The 13,776-nt window shown below is 56.2% G+C and overlaps 4 protein-coding genes across 4 annotated transcripts; 2 read left to right on the top strand and 2 right to left on the bottom strand.

The window, feature by feature from the left end:
• Positions 1–175: 175 nt before the first annotated feature.
• Positions 176–1,158, bottom strand: Ccnl2 (Cyclin-L2; the record flags this gene model as incomplete). Its single annotated transcript, XM_032035064.1, has 2 exons — positions 176–865; positions 934–1,158. 2 exons carry the CDS (start codon positions 1,156–1,158, stop codon positions 176–178), a joined length of 915 nt encoding a protein of 304 aa, XP_031886199.1.
• A 755-nt stretch (positions 1,159–1,913) lies between these two features.
• Positions 1,914–3,850, top strand: vps17 (Vacuolar protein sorting-associated protein 17; the record flags this gene model as incomplete). The annotated part of the gene is made up of 3 exons (XM_032035065.1): positions 1,914–2,390; positions 2,452–2,905; positions 2,964–3,850. 3 exons carry the CDS (start codon positions 1,914–1,916, stop codon positions 3,848–3,850), a joined length of 1,818 nt encoding a protein of 605 aa, XP_031886200.1.
• A 5,818-nt stretch (positions 3,851–9,668) lies between these two features.
• On the top strand, positions 9,669–11,094 carry SORD (Sorbitol dehydrogenase; the record flags this gene model as incomplete). Its single annotated transcript, XM_032035068.1, has 2 exons — positions 9,669–9,779; positions 9,922–11,094. The coding sequence occupies 2 exons, from the start codon at positions 9,669–9,671 to the stop codon at positions 11,092–11,094; spliced, it is 1,284 nt and encodes a 427-aa protein (XP_031886035.1).
• A 585-nt stretch (positions 11,095–11,679) lies between these two features.
• On the bottom strand, positions 11,680–12,958 carry csn-6 (COP9 signalosome complex subunit 6; the record flags this gene model as incomplete). The annotated part of the gene is made up of 2 exons (XM_032035069.1): positions 11,680–12,632; positions 12,682–12,958. The coding sequence occupies 2 exons, from the start codon at positions 12,956–12,958 to the stop codon at positions 11,680–11,682; spliced, it is 1,230 nt and encodes a 409-aa protein (XP_031886038.1).
• Between the last annotated feature and the right edge of the window lie 818 nt (positions 12,959–13,776).

A 13,776-nucleotide genomic window follows, 5' to 3' on the forward strand; every position in this document is an offset into this window, starting at 1 on the left:
GATCGTTAAGGCCTTTCTAATTAGCCATCTCAGCACTTCACCCCAACAGGACGCAGCCTACCTAAGCCTACCCCTGAACACTCAGAGAGGGCCATGTCTATCGGTCAAGTTTGAATGGGAATGGGTATCAGTCTATTTTTCTCACAGTAGATTGTTTAAAGCGCCAGGCAAATCTCTATGCAGTCTTCTGGTCCATCAGCCTCATGACCTCGTCCTCCTCATCCCCCTCGCCGGCCCTGCGCCTGGCTTCCCTCTCGATCACACTCCTCGTGATCATGCCAGCACTCAGCAAACCGGTCTCCTTCACACTCCTCACCCAGCCTTCCAGACTCCGGAAGCCAACGACAAGGAATCCGAGCTCCTCCCGCTCGACATCGAACACCTCCCACCACGCCACCTCGGGCATCTTGGCCCCGACGTCCCGCGCAGCGATGTACACCGCCGCCGTCGCGAGGGCGTTGGGCTGGTGCGTGAGGTACAGCATCTGCGGGCTCAGTAGCGCCGTGTTCAGGTGCGCAATCACGCGCCCCGCGACCTCGGCCTTGGGCTTGCCGAGGAAGTCCAGCGCCTGGAGGTACGTCACGGCGAGCGAGTGCGGCAGCGAGACCGCCGTATCGAAGCCCAGTGCCCACAGCAGCCGCGCCTCGGCGGCCAGCATCCGCGTCTGGAAGGCGGCGTACTCCCCGTCCGTCTGGTAATACGTCGTCGGGTCCGGGCGGTTGGTCTTGAGATCTGGGGGTTGTTCGCTGCGGAAAAGGGGTGATGCGGAGGATAGCAGGTAGGCGTAGACGTTGGATAGGTCGCGCGTCGAGCGTGGGAGGGGTCCTATTTTGGAGACGAGGTAGATTGCCGCGGCGGAGATGTCCTGACGAACGCAGCGTGTTAGTGTCTCTGCGACGAGAAGTAGCAAAGCCAAAGTGGTGAACGCCTTACGCTGAATTCTTGCGCCATTGGCGACTCGACGAGCCAGTACCGCGCAAGGAGGACATTGGCTTGCGCGGTGGTCGACTGCGGGAGGTCCAGCAGGACGCCGGCCGCCTGTGTCAAGATCTGCGTCGCGTAGAAGATGACATCCTGCAGGTCGGCCGGTAGAGAGCTGAAGGTGTTGCGCTTGTAGAGCTGCTCGGCGGTGGCCAGCGGGTTGGTCATGTGCGCCATTGTGTGTGGATGTGCGCTGGGAGTCGTCGTTCTCTTCGGCGCGTCAATCGGCTCGTTCCCTCCCCCTCTTCCTGTTCGCACCACGAATTGTCCTGCGCGCAAGGCTGATAGAGTTGGTTGTGTTCGTCGTGCCACGCAAAGTCCCTATTGGTCGGAGCTGAAGCTGTCAGAATGAGTTAGGCGCGACGGCGACACGGCGTGTGTGTCGTCACTTTCCAGGCCTTCTTGAGCGGACCCGAGCTTTGGTTCAGCGATCGCTAGGCCCCACTTATCAATGACAGGTCCTGTCTTTCACGGAGGTCGGCGCTACACCACCTGCACCTGCTGGGTACGGTACTGCGCAGCCTAATCGTAGGGTCAGGTACCTGAGGTTCTGCTGCCCGCCGGCTTCGTAAGAGCCAATTCAAGGCAGCTGCGTGGAGAAAAGCTCCCCGGTCTGGCAACATCACACGCTCCCTCGACCCTCTCCGCCCACCCCCGAACGGATACCGTCGAGCGAAAGCTTACACACACCCATCGTCTATCCGGAATTGCTTTCAAACAACAGTTATCTCAGTGAATCCGTGTCGCCGGCCCAGTCAATGGATGGCCTGACGTCTGGAATCCCCAACTGACGTCTACTCCCGCATTCCCCGCATCGGCTTTGTCGGCCAGTCGTGATTCCGTTCCCACGCATAACCCCGTAAACTACGCAAACGCATCCTCCCCAAAACAAACGACGACGACGACGACAAGAGGACCATCGCCCGCCGACAATGGACTACAGCGCAATCTCCCACGACGACAACCCGGGCGGCGCATCGCCCTGGGGCAACTCTCCCGGCTCCTCGCCCAACCCGAATCAAACCACCTTTGGCTCCATCGCCGGGGACATCGGTGGTGAGCAGCCCGGCTCCCCCTTCCGCTACAGCCCCAACCCCGGAAACGGCGATCAGGAAGGCTTCGGCGGCGAGTTCAGGAGACCCGACACCGCGACGAGCACCGAGTCCGCGACCGAGGTGGAAACGCAAGAGTCCAGGACCGAGGTCGACTCAGCCCGGACAAGCGGCGAGGCGGGACCCGAGACGCCTCAGAAGTCGCAAGAACAAGGAGAAGCCGCGCAGAGCGCGGCCGGCCAGGCCCGTCAGGAGCAGCAGCGCAAGCCTCAGCAGCCTCAGTACAGGCTCCAGGCCAAGATCACGGGTCTCGAGAGGACCGGAAAGAAGGACCCCATCTTGCGATTCGATGTTCACGTAGGAGATGCCCGGTAGTACATTGGTTGCGGTTGGACGAGTGACTAACCCGCGGCCGCAGACAAACCTCCCGAGATTCCGCACCACGCAGTACCGCGATGTCCGCCGATTCCACTCCGAATTCGTCAAGCTTGCCGAACATCTGATCTCAGCGAACCCCGAGTGTCTGGTACCTACCGTGCCTCCCGCGGTGACATCGGCCGGCGCAGGAACGGACGAAGACGAAGCTCGGGTGAAGGCCCTGCTTCAGCGATGGTTCAATTATGTGTGCAGCAACGAGGTTCTCATGAGGGACGACGAGATGGTGCTATTTGTCGAGAGCGACTTTGGTTACAGCCCGATGGTTAAGATGAAGCAGCCTGCGACCGGTGTCCGCAGAAAGATCCTAAAGCAGTTTGCCCCTCCACCCGATGACACTCCGGAGCTGCAAGAAGCTCGCCCAATCGTCAAGCTCTTTTACCTGGGGACCATGGATGCTGGCCACAAGGTCGATAAGCTGGTCAAGTCTCGTCGCGGTAAGTCTACGTCAACCACCTGATAACGCATCCCCTTCACCGGTCTGATATAGCGCAGGACTCGGATTGGCTGAGTCCGACTTTGGCGTCAAGCTTGGCTCCATGACCATCCAAGAGCCCCATCAGGGACTCGCCAACGCCTACCGAAAGCTCGGCAAGATCGTACAGACCGTTGGCGACTACCACGCCGCACAAGCCACTGCAGAAGCTACGACAATTGGTGACCCATTCCAGTATCACTCCCAGGACGCCTTTGTCGTCAAGGAATCTCTGACCAACCGCCAAATTCTCATCCGCGAGTTCCTCCAAGCACAGGAGCAAACACGCAGCAAGCTCAACGCCGCGGACCGACTCAAGGCGAGCTCCAACGTCAGACGCGAAAAGGTCGATGAGGCTATTACTGCGCTCGATGATGCACGCCAGAACGAGACCTACCTGTACCAAAAGACGACCCGCGTCACCCAGAACCTCGTGCAGGAGCGCCGAAAGTGGTTCGCGAGGACCGCGGCGGATCTGCGGCTCAGCATCAGGGAGTACGTCCTGCGCGAGATCGAGGCGGAACGTCGCGCGCTTGCCGTTCTGGAGAGCGTGAGACCGGATATCCGATCCATTGACGCATCCGGCGGTCTGAGCCGTCTCGGACGCGAGGCTCACCCAACCGTCCGGCGGGCCAGCCTGGCGGCCAGCCAGGGTCCCAAGGGCGACGCATGGAGCGGCGTTCCACGACGTTCAGACCAGGCCCTCAGCCGCAGCGTGTCTGGCAGTCTTATGGCTGGCGTCCCCGAGGACGGAGAGAATGACGACGGGCAGAGTGCAGGACAGAACAAGGGTGGCGCTGGCGCAGCGGGTGGCCGGGCGAATCTGGCCGGTGTGGCGGAAGAAGACGACGAGGACCGGGTGGATGCGAGAAACGCGGCGAGCCGATTGGCGACGAGCACATTCTAGTGAACTGGGCGACCTGGTATTTGCGGAGGACGGGTCACGGAAACGTGTCCGAAGGAGGGGAGGGGGCGGCAAGTCCTCGAATCCCAAACCGTCACGGCCATGGACTGAGGCTACCCTTCACACAAAACCCTCGTAATGTTGTAACCGCCTTATGTGTGCTCCCATACATATAGATTCCCAAGTATGAGCCTTGCTTTTTGTCTTCTTCATTTTTTTGGCCCTCAGGCATTCATAATGACACCGATATGTGCGGAAGATGAAGCCCGGCAAATAGCAGTCACGGCATATGGCGACATGGAGATGGCTTCAACTCCTGGGCGGCACGGTGTCCGTTTGCCGGGTGGTAGTCGTGTTGATCGTGTTGGTGGTGATGGTGGTGATGGTGTTGGAGGCGGCACCTCCAACCAGGCCAGGCCAGCCCATGATTGTGACGCTGGAGGGGAAAAGGTGGGCGCAATGGGACGCACAGCGCACTGCATCGCCCAAGAACGGGTGTACTTGCCTCTCTCTACGGTCTGCTTGGTGGTGCGACACACATACGTGCACACACTCTCTCGCTGCTATTTGTTTCCGGTCTCCCATGTCTTGTCTGTCTGTTGACTGCATTGCAGCGCATCCCGTCGTGCTCCCCTCCAATTCGAAGGGTACTTGCTTGATCGATTGGCGGTGAGATCAAATCCAAAGGGGGAACGGATTTGACGTGATGAATATGTTTATTGATTTGCTGTGACGAGGGGACAATATTCACATGTGTTTTGTTTTGTGGCTTGTTTTTTTAGTGTGAGGGGAAGGAGGAGGGAGAAAACGAGAATTTTTGTTGATGAGGGCTGCGATGCGGGTGAGATGATGGCATGCAGGTATTGTTTCACTGCTTTTTGTGATTTCTTGAGGGTGTTGGGAATTTTGTCATGAAAAAAGCCATGATATGCAGCATCGACTTTTGGCATGTGGTAGCCATTTGATAACTTGATTTCTCGGGATTGGTGTGTTGTGTTTCGCGATGAGTTGGCGTGAGCATGAGGCAGCTACCTACGCAATGTGGCAGGCCGGCTTTTGAATGTGAAATGGTTTGTGGCTGGTTTGGCACCTCGCCGGAAAGTGTATATCGCCGGCTAGTAGTCTTGGGATCTCTTTTGATAACGAACCGTAAGTAAGATCCCCGGCCAACAAGATGAAGCCTATGTAAACAACATGGGCATGTGTGGGTTGGATCCCCAACATCAGAGTTTCCTCTAGGTTGTGACAGGTAGCAATGCTAGTCTGCCCAAGTAGCATCGGCATCTCAATGTCGGTTCGATGATATTGTAGGGTTTCCTCAACTTTGAAAGACATGCAGCCGAGGTTTGCAACAACAGCGAGCGAGACAACGGGAATCGACGATGACGATGAATCCTTCACCGCTTGATTTGACTTGGCCCTTGAGCAAGGCATTTGTGTGTATGCCAGCCGACAGGTGCGTTCCATGCTGAGTACATTGCCGGCTTCGGCTCTGACGCTTGCCCTGCATGTTGCCAGGTTAAAAGTATACTGTCTTCTTTTATTGCCATACTCTCGGCAGTCGAGTATGTTGGCTGGCATCTGCAATCCTTCATCTGATGTGTAGGCACGGCGCATCTTCCTTGTATGACTCAAACGTCGTGTGGAAAAGAACAATGGCAAATTGTGACGCACACCAAATGCTACTCCTATGGCTCCTCTTTGGTTGGTTGTTCGGTTACCTTGATCGTCTTTCATGCTGCTTTCTGTAGTCAAAGATGAAAAATTGAGCTGTCCAGACCAGTCCATCCTTCTGAATCTATGGTAGATGACCTGATCGGTTGGCCTAGGGTTCGGTGCGTATCACGGAGGCAATTCTCAAGTCGTACATCTCAGATATGGCTTCACTGACATCGACCTGGGAGAGATGTCACTCTCCTCTGTAGAGACCTGACTTGCAAGGGTCCCAGGTTGCGGTGGCTGTTGTGTGATCCGATTGCGTGAGACCAGACAGGGGCTTCTCCAAGATTGGTTGTTCTCCAACTTCTTTGAGGATGATGCTTGCGAGGTGCCGTTGAGGTCGGTTACAAGGCATTCCTTGCAGTTGCTCGATTTCCCCAAGTCCTAGCCGCATCGTAATGAACAGGCCAAAGTCTGGTCAAGTCGCAACGGAGTGACGCTCGAGAAACGGATCTTGCGCCGCCACAGCTTTCGCTTCAGAGGCCTGAGCTCTCCGGATGAAGGAGTAGAACACCTCATCTAGAGAGGTGCTCGTCGGCGATGCAGCGGATAGGTCGTCTGTGCCATGATTGTACATACGGTCTAGGTCCATCAGCGCCTTGTAGGCATGCAACAGGTGCGTGTTAAGGTGCACAAAATCTCCACTGTCGTCTTTAGTGAGGAGCTGTCAATGGTGGGAGAGGTCTTCCCTGCACCAGCCATGTGCAGATGTCTCGCCATAGGGCCGGTAAAATGACAGTTGCAGATGCGGTGCATCCGCAAATGGCTCGCTATTCGTCTCAAACAGGACAGGACAGGGTTTTGCAACTTATCGTTGAGTGCCGTCCAAGGCTACCGTACAGTTCCAGTCCTCAGCGCTTGGGAACCTTCTTGATGTACCTGCGTTTTACGCATCTGGAGAATGACGGCGAAGAAGGCAACGTTTCCGACGGAGCATCGAAAGCACTGAGCCTCTGCCTCCGTTCGGAGCCTGGGCGGGAAACTTTGAAGCTGGGCGAAGCTCTCTTTGAGGTCTTTATCCGCCGAAGCACCCTGAAATGCTCGCCAAAGCTCTCCCAAGGATGGCTTGCCAGGATCCGAACCCACTGCTGCGAGGGTCAGGAGGGGCAAGCTGCAACGGCTAGGGACCTTGCGTCGTCGTCACAGTGGGGTACTGCCTGCAGTTCTGGGCACCTCGGAGGCATGAAATGGGAATAAGCCAAGTAAAACGTCCTTGAAAACAGATAGGCCCGAAGTGTATGCAATTGAAAACCTCGAAAGCTAGCTTTCAGCCAGGGTTGGACCGCGTAGCTGGAGGGCTTCGCATATTGGTGGGTGCAGCGAAGATCTCGCAGTTGTGCTTCTGTGACTGATCGACTAAGTGGGAACATCGTTCGATATTGATAACAAGGGTGGCAGCCTGGGAGAGACGGGCGAATGTCATTGAAGTACTGGAAGCATGCAAGCGTTCCGCGGAAGGTAAGGTAGAGACATTGTGCGCTGCAAGTGGTTGATACGGGGCAGAATGCCTAACCATGCTGTACCACTTCCTTCGAGACGCAGTAGGTGACGACGGTATGCGTGATGGTGCAAGGGCGGGATCCCCAATTCTAGAACGCCGGTTGGCGGTTGAGAGGGCACGCAAGAAAGAGGCGAAGCCGGCGGCAAAAAAAGGATGCGCTCGATGATTGTCCCTATCAGAGGAGACAGCCCGTATGCGCATCGAGCGAGAATCTGGGCGATGCGGTCCTGGGGCTCGTCGTGATAATGTACTCTTCGTGTTTGATAGAATTGGGTCCCTAGGGCATTGAAGAATTGGTGCTCTGCTGCCGTTGAAGCCAGACGTTGGAACCGAGGATTGGGGAAAAAGAAAGTTGACCAGGCCAGGATTAGCAGGGGTTTCCTTCCCTGCACGGGATGAACACCCTCTTCGATATTGCTTATGTAATTCAACGACCTGGAAAGCATCCATCATCGTTGCAAACCTTCAATGTTGCAAGGCAGGTACGGGTAAGAACGTTGTTTCTTCAACAGTACGAAATGACAGAAGACCGGCAGGCGGATGGCTCAATAAGTTGCTGGGAGAGTTCAAACTTCATGCCTCCCCTCTTCTACGCCATCCAACGGTGCCTCGCTCAGACTGAGAAACTCCATCAGAGCGCATACAACCTGCATCATCCGGCGGCTTAGTTCGAATACCCGGTCCCTGATCCATGACGATGGCCAACGGAGGCTATCCGTAGAGGGCAACGGCATCCTCTCTGTCGATACCGCGTATTTGTGGCAACCAAGGTCGGCAACGGCGCTGTTTCACAGCTCTTCCGTCCAGCGCATACGGCCCTTATTTCCCCGTGAACCTACAACATGGACAGGCCTGTCTCTCTTCCGCCATTAGGAACCGGGCCACCTCGTCCATTGGATGCCGACCTTCGCCATCTTCACCGTCTTCTCAACTTCTTTCATCTGCTGCTCCAGCACATCCGCCGCAACAGCTTGCCATCATCTCTCGCATTTCACCCACGATTGTCCCGTCATGTCCAGACAGACCCCTTGGCAGATCATAGGTCGCCTGCGGCTTCTACCTACCCTGTTCACACCTTCGCCATTTTCTCTCCCTCTTGAACCACGCACTTCCGTTACAGTGACTCCCCTCCTTGCTACCCCTCCCACCACCTCATGATCCCGGCTCTTCCATATTCTTTCGGGCCCTCCCTCCCGGGTACCTCACCGACCATACCTTAGCTGCCCACCTCTCCCTCAAGCCCTAGCACATGCATGCGGCCTTTGCTTCTTGAACACGCCTCGAGACAATGGCAAACGAACTTTTCTGCAATTTGCTACTTGGGCCTTCATCCAATACATCGACTAGCGACCCCAAGGGAGACGTAGCTCGTCATCGCGGGCTGCGAAAGCTTCAAACAGGGTATCGTGCATGTGGCTCGCAGAGTTGTTGGATGCCATGCATGCCGACAACTGTCACCGCACTGATGCCATCCAGACCATCCTAGGTATCAACAGCCGCTAGTCTGCTTCGCAGGCGGTCCATCCATGCCATATCTGGAGAATTTCGGAATGGTTCAGCGGGACGTCCCCATTCACCGCAAGAGACGAGAAAGTTACTTCCGTCCGACCTCCTCTTCAAGCATGTCCATCAGTCCATCACCTCCAACCATGCCCTCACGCCTGCTTGCTTGCCCAGCTTTAACAATGCTGCCCAAATGCGGCCACCTTCACGCCGTCCCGCCTCCCGTCCCCTGCCGACTCGCCTCATGTACCGTCCACACTACTGTGTGCTTCTCACACGTTGTCGTCCCCTTCATCTCTTCTCGTTGCATCCCAGGCCGATACCAGCCAAGGGCTGTCCTGGCACGGGCTGAGGCGGGCCCGTAGCCAGCTGTCTCTTGCATATGATTTCCCGAAATTACATGTACGAAGAAGCTCTTAGCTTGGCTCTGATAACTGGGCGGTGTTTGGTTGGGTGGACTTGGCTGCGCTGCTCGTCAAGACCCCGTTTCGATCTGCCCAAGGCTCAAGGTCTCTTCCGTCTCCTCCTTTACCCAGAAACCCCTGACAACTTGCTAATCCCTGATTGACACCACCATGAGCATTATTCACCATCAAAAACGTCTGGAGCCGCGCTCACCAGCAAAGCTACTTAAGGGAGGGCGGTTACGGGCCAAAGTTTTCCTGCTCTCTATCGTAAACCCGCACCCTTCTTCCCGCTATCACTTTGTTTTATAAAGTGATAAAGATCTAACCCCCCCTTCGTTGCCACATGGTCTCGTCTCTTTAATTTGGTTCTCACATTTCCCATCCCACGAGCAGATCCTGCCACATCCTCCACGGCTTCCTAGTCCTGCTACCCCCAGCCACGGAGACCCCCAAAAAGTCAACCTATCAGTCCTTGAGACATCCCACGCCGGTCCCCTCTAGAATCCCAGGGCCGTGCCTCGCTATCCTCAGCATCTCCATTGACGGCGCCCCTCAGTCGGTACCTGGGCCAATCCCACTGTACTAGCCCTCCCTAATAGGCAGTTGGGCCAAGCCCCTTCACCACCCTAACCCATCAACAGACTAACATCCCACGCTTCACCCCACGCCGCAAGCGTCATCTAACTTCAATATGGCTCCAGTCGCAACAGGCGAGGCGGCACCAATGCAACTACCCGTCTACAAGTCCAAATCTTCCTCCGTCACTGCGTCTGTCTTGCATGGTCCGCGAGATCTGCGATTGGTATGTTCACTCCTTCTCTCGGTATTGTGACGTGGAGAACGCGGGCATGTTACACATGACCCCACGTTGATCACGTCGCATCCCTACGCCTGTCGTCCTCTCTCGCCCCGCCTTGAGACGTTAAATCTAACGACATGTCTAGGAGAAGAGAACCATTGAAGAGCCGGGCGCCGGCGAGCTGCAGATCTCTGTCAAGAGAACCGGCATCTGCGGCTCCGACGTCAGCTACTACAAGAAGTTCGCCAATGGAGACCTCTGCGCCTGCCACCCGCTCTCTCTCGGCCACGAGTCCTCTGGCGAGGTCGTCGCTATCGGGCCCCTCGTCACCGGCTTCAGGCTCGGCGATCGTGTTGCTCTCGAAGTTGGCGTCCCTTGTGGACAGTGCATCATCTGCCGCAAGGGTCGATACAACCTCTGCAAGAAGATGAAGTTCAGGTCCAGCGCCAAGAGTGTTCCTCACTACCAAGGCACGTTGCAAGAGAGAATCAACCACCCCGCGGCTTGGTGCCACAAGATCCCCGACCACGTGTCCTACGAGGCGGCCGCTCTCCTCGAGCCCCTTTCCGTCGCCATCCACGCCGTCAACAGAGCCACGCCTGAGCCTGGATCAACAGCTCTCGTCATCGGGGCCGGCACAGTCGGTCTCTTGACCGCAGCCATGGCCCGTCAAGCTGGCTGTGCCCAAGTCACCATTACCGACGTTGATGCCGGCCGCGTCAACTACGCCATTTCCAAGGGCTTTGCTACCCATGGCTACGTCGTCCCGACACCCGGCTCTTCTTACAACAACAACTCCGGAACCTCGACCCCCGCAGACCCCGGCGTTATGACACCCGCCAGCATCTTCTCAGTTCAAAGTGTCCAGGGCAAATTCGACGGCGCCAAGGCCTTGGCCGCCGATATCCTCGCTCTCACCAAGGTGCCCGAGGAACTGGAAATGGACGCAGAGGACGACGGCGTCGACGTCACTTTTGAGTGCACCGGCAAGGAGGTCTGCATGCACACCAGTCTCTATGCCACGAGACCCGGCGGCAAGGTCGTCATGGTGGGCATGGGCACTCCGGTGCAAACTCTCCCTCTGTCCGTCGCGCACTTGAGGGAAATCGACATCCTTGGAATCTTCCGCTACGCCAACACCTATCCCACCGGCGTCCGACTGCTTTGCGCCAAGGGCAACGGCGGCCTTCCCCGTCTCGACGACATGGTCACGCACAGGTTCAAGGGCCTTGAGAATGCCTCCAAGGCGTTTGAACTTGCCAGTAGGACGTGCGATGACGAAGGCAACCTCGTCTTGAAGGTTGTCATCGAGGCCTGAAGAGGTACATCAAGAGAAAGATGAAGCTGCTGCTTTGAGGAGTATTATTCCTCAGCTGAAGCTGCAGACTTTGCTTCAAGTTTACGGCCATGAATATGAATGATTGATACCAAGATAGACATTTCTGCTTACTTTTTTCTTTTCAAAACGACGTCTTTCGGCCAGGGCCAGATTGCGGATTCGAGGTGGAGGAGCGAGTGGAGTGGAAATAAGCGTTGGTCATAGATGTCTCAAGTGGTTCAGGCTGGATGGGACACAAAATGGAAAATAATCCTGGGTAAATGAGTATAGTAAAAATGCAGTTTATTTGAAGCATTACACACCAACACAACTTGAACCCGACAAATGTATGTCATGCAATGAGATAGAGAAATGTCAGAGCGAAACAGTCCCTCGAAAAAAAAGTCAATAGGGAAGCAAAAACATGAGAAGTATGGTGTTTATTCGTCGGGGCTTGGTATGGACCCCTGCGCGTATCATCATGTCTACATTACCCCCGGAACGCCTCTCAATGAATTAACCCTTCTGTCCCGCCGGAGCAAGCTTCTGTCCATCCGCTTCTTTTTCCTGCGACTTCCTCCCGGCCTACATGAAGACGTCGCCCACACCAGAAACATTGTACCCGGATGAGCCTACGGAGTAAGCTGTGGTGAAATCAGCAGCCCTGCGATCCCTATTCTTGGCTACCTCCAGAACGCCAAACTTTTTGCCAAGATCACGCATGCCGCTGATGCTCTGCATAAGGTCGTTGAGGCGCGAGACGATGGCGACGTCGTTCTCCTCGCAGAGAACCTCCTTCTCAAAGTTCTCAACGTCGGATGGGACGACGAGCTCCAGGCGGTTGACAAGAGCTTGGATCTGGCGCAGGATGGTGTGTGAGGGCGTCGTGTGTTCACCTGCTGGCTGTTTTTGCTCCACGCCCGGAAGGTATTCGGAGGGTAGGCGCTCGAGGTAAGATGTGATAAGGCGGATACGGCCCTGAAGCATCTTGACAGCGTTGGCCTTCGCCGTGAGGGAGGCAATCATCTCTTCCTCCTCAGGAGAAAGCGCACCATCAATGTCCTGGTCAGCGCTCTCGGGCACTACGACACGACGCTTGCCTCCTGATTCGACGAGCTGGACCTTGGGCTTGGATTCCTTGGGGGCCTCGATGGCGGTGGCGTTGCCGGCGCCACGGGCGACGTGGTCCATGGAGATCATCTCGGCCTCGCCCGTCTCGACAGTGTATGGAAGCTCGCGGAAGCGGAGCTTGAGCTTGTTGGAGTCGCCGTCCTCCATCTTCTTGTCCTCGCCATCGTTGGCAGCCTTCGAGGCGTCGTCGACCTCGTAGTTTGACTCCAGAATCGTCATAGGCAGCTTGCCGCCAACTGTGGTAGAGAGAGCCTCCTGTGGGTGGAAGCCAAGAATAAGGGCGGACTCGTTGAAATCGGCGAGCACTTGGTTGTGAATGGGGAGGATGGTCGGGGTCGGGCCGGTGGAGGGGAGGAGGGTGTACCAGCCAACAAGGTCGAGGCCGCGGTCTTTGTGGACAAGCTTCACTTGGAGGGAGTCAGCAGTGGCAATCTCAGAATATCAAACCAAACGTACTCTGCTCTAATCTCCGGCCGAAGCGGTCGGCATCTAGCAGGTAGCCGCCGTCGACCTCTGGCACTTGCTTAAGGTGACATTCGAAGGCATGCTCAATCGTGACCTCGCGGCCGTTCTGTTGACCCAGGAGGGCACCGACGATGGGGCCTTCTTGGGAGCGCAGCGTGTGGCGTGTGATATAGTCGGATATCGTGAGGAGAACGAGGGGGTGGAGGACTGCCTGAAGCTCCGAGGACTTCTGGCTCGACATGAGCGGGTTCTCGGTGGAAGAGGCCATGCTGGGCGGGGATCTGCCCGTCGCCGTGATGTTGTGTTGCTATTGTGGTGTCGCGACCATGCGAAGTCTGTAAATGCGGCGGTAGGTGTCGTCGATGGTTCTCGAGAGGTGATGTAAAGATTCGGTTGCCGCAATCGCTGTTTGAGTTCGAAAGGTTGCAGGTAGCTGCGTCCACGGGTGTCAATGGAAGGTGCCCCGCGATGTGGGGAGTCAAGGTAGGCAGGAGCTACCGGCCCCAACCTTGAAAGACAGTTGAGGCTGACCATGAGGCTGAGGCAAACGGTCAAGCCACCTTAGCAGTCATTGGCTGCGCATTCTGGCCAATCATGTCAGCTCTGAAAGCTATTGTGGGTCTCATGTTTCCAACCTCACACCCAGTGCAATGCTGTGCCTCTGGAGGGATGTTGCATCCCTCACATCACTCAGGACATAGACAGTGTTGGGCAACGTTATCGACTCTCGGTCGCACTTCCGTCTGCAGCCATCATCTTCCCTGAATAACTCTCTCAACTGAACCAAGTGGATTCATCTCGATGTTCCATTGCTTTCCCCCTTCCAGCTCCAGTGGCCCTTAATGTGCACAGTCAGCCCCTTCAAACTCGGGGTCTTCGGTTAGCCAAAACGACATGGGGGGTGTGTCTGGTGCTGCACAAGGATGCATTCACCACTTTCATTGCTCTCAGCATCGACATTTGCAGTTTTACAGACAATCAGAGGGCAGCAGCGGCGCTGGTAACAACAACAGCCCAAAAGGCACCTTTTATCTGAGGCGAGCTGGCAAAGTATTTCTGCACAGCTAGGGGCCCATTCACCCACCT

The sequence above is a fragment of the Colletotrichum fructicola genome (genome assembly GCF_000319635.2).
Source record: "Colletotrichum fructicola Nara gc5 chromosome Unknown KSG_Nara_v1_contig03, whole genome shotgun sequence".
In the NCBI taxonomy this organism is placed as follows: domain Eukaryota; kingdom Fungi; phylum Ascomycota; class Sordariomycetes; order Glomerellales; family Glomerellaceae; genus Colletotrichum; species Colletotrichum fructicola.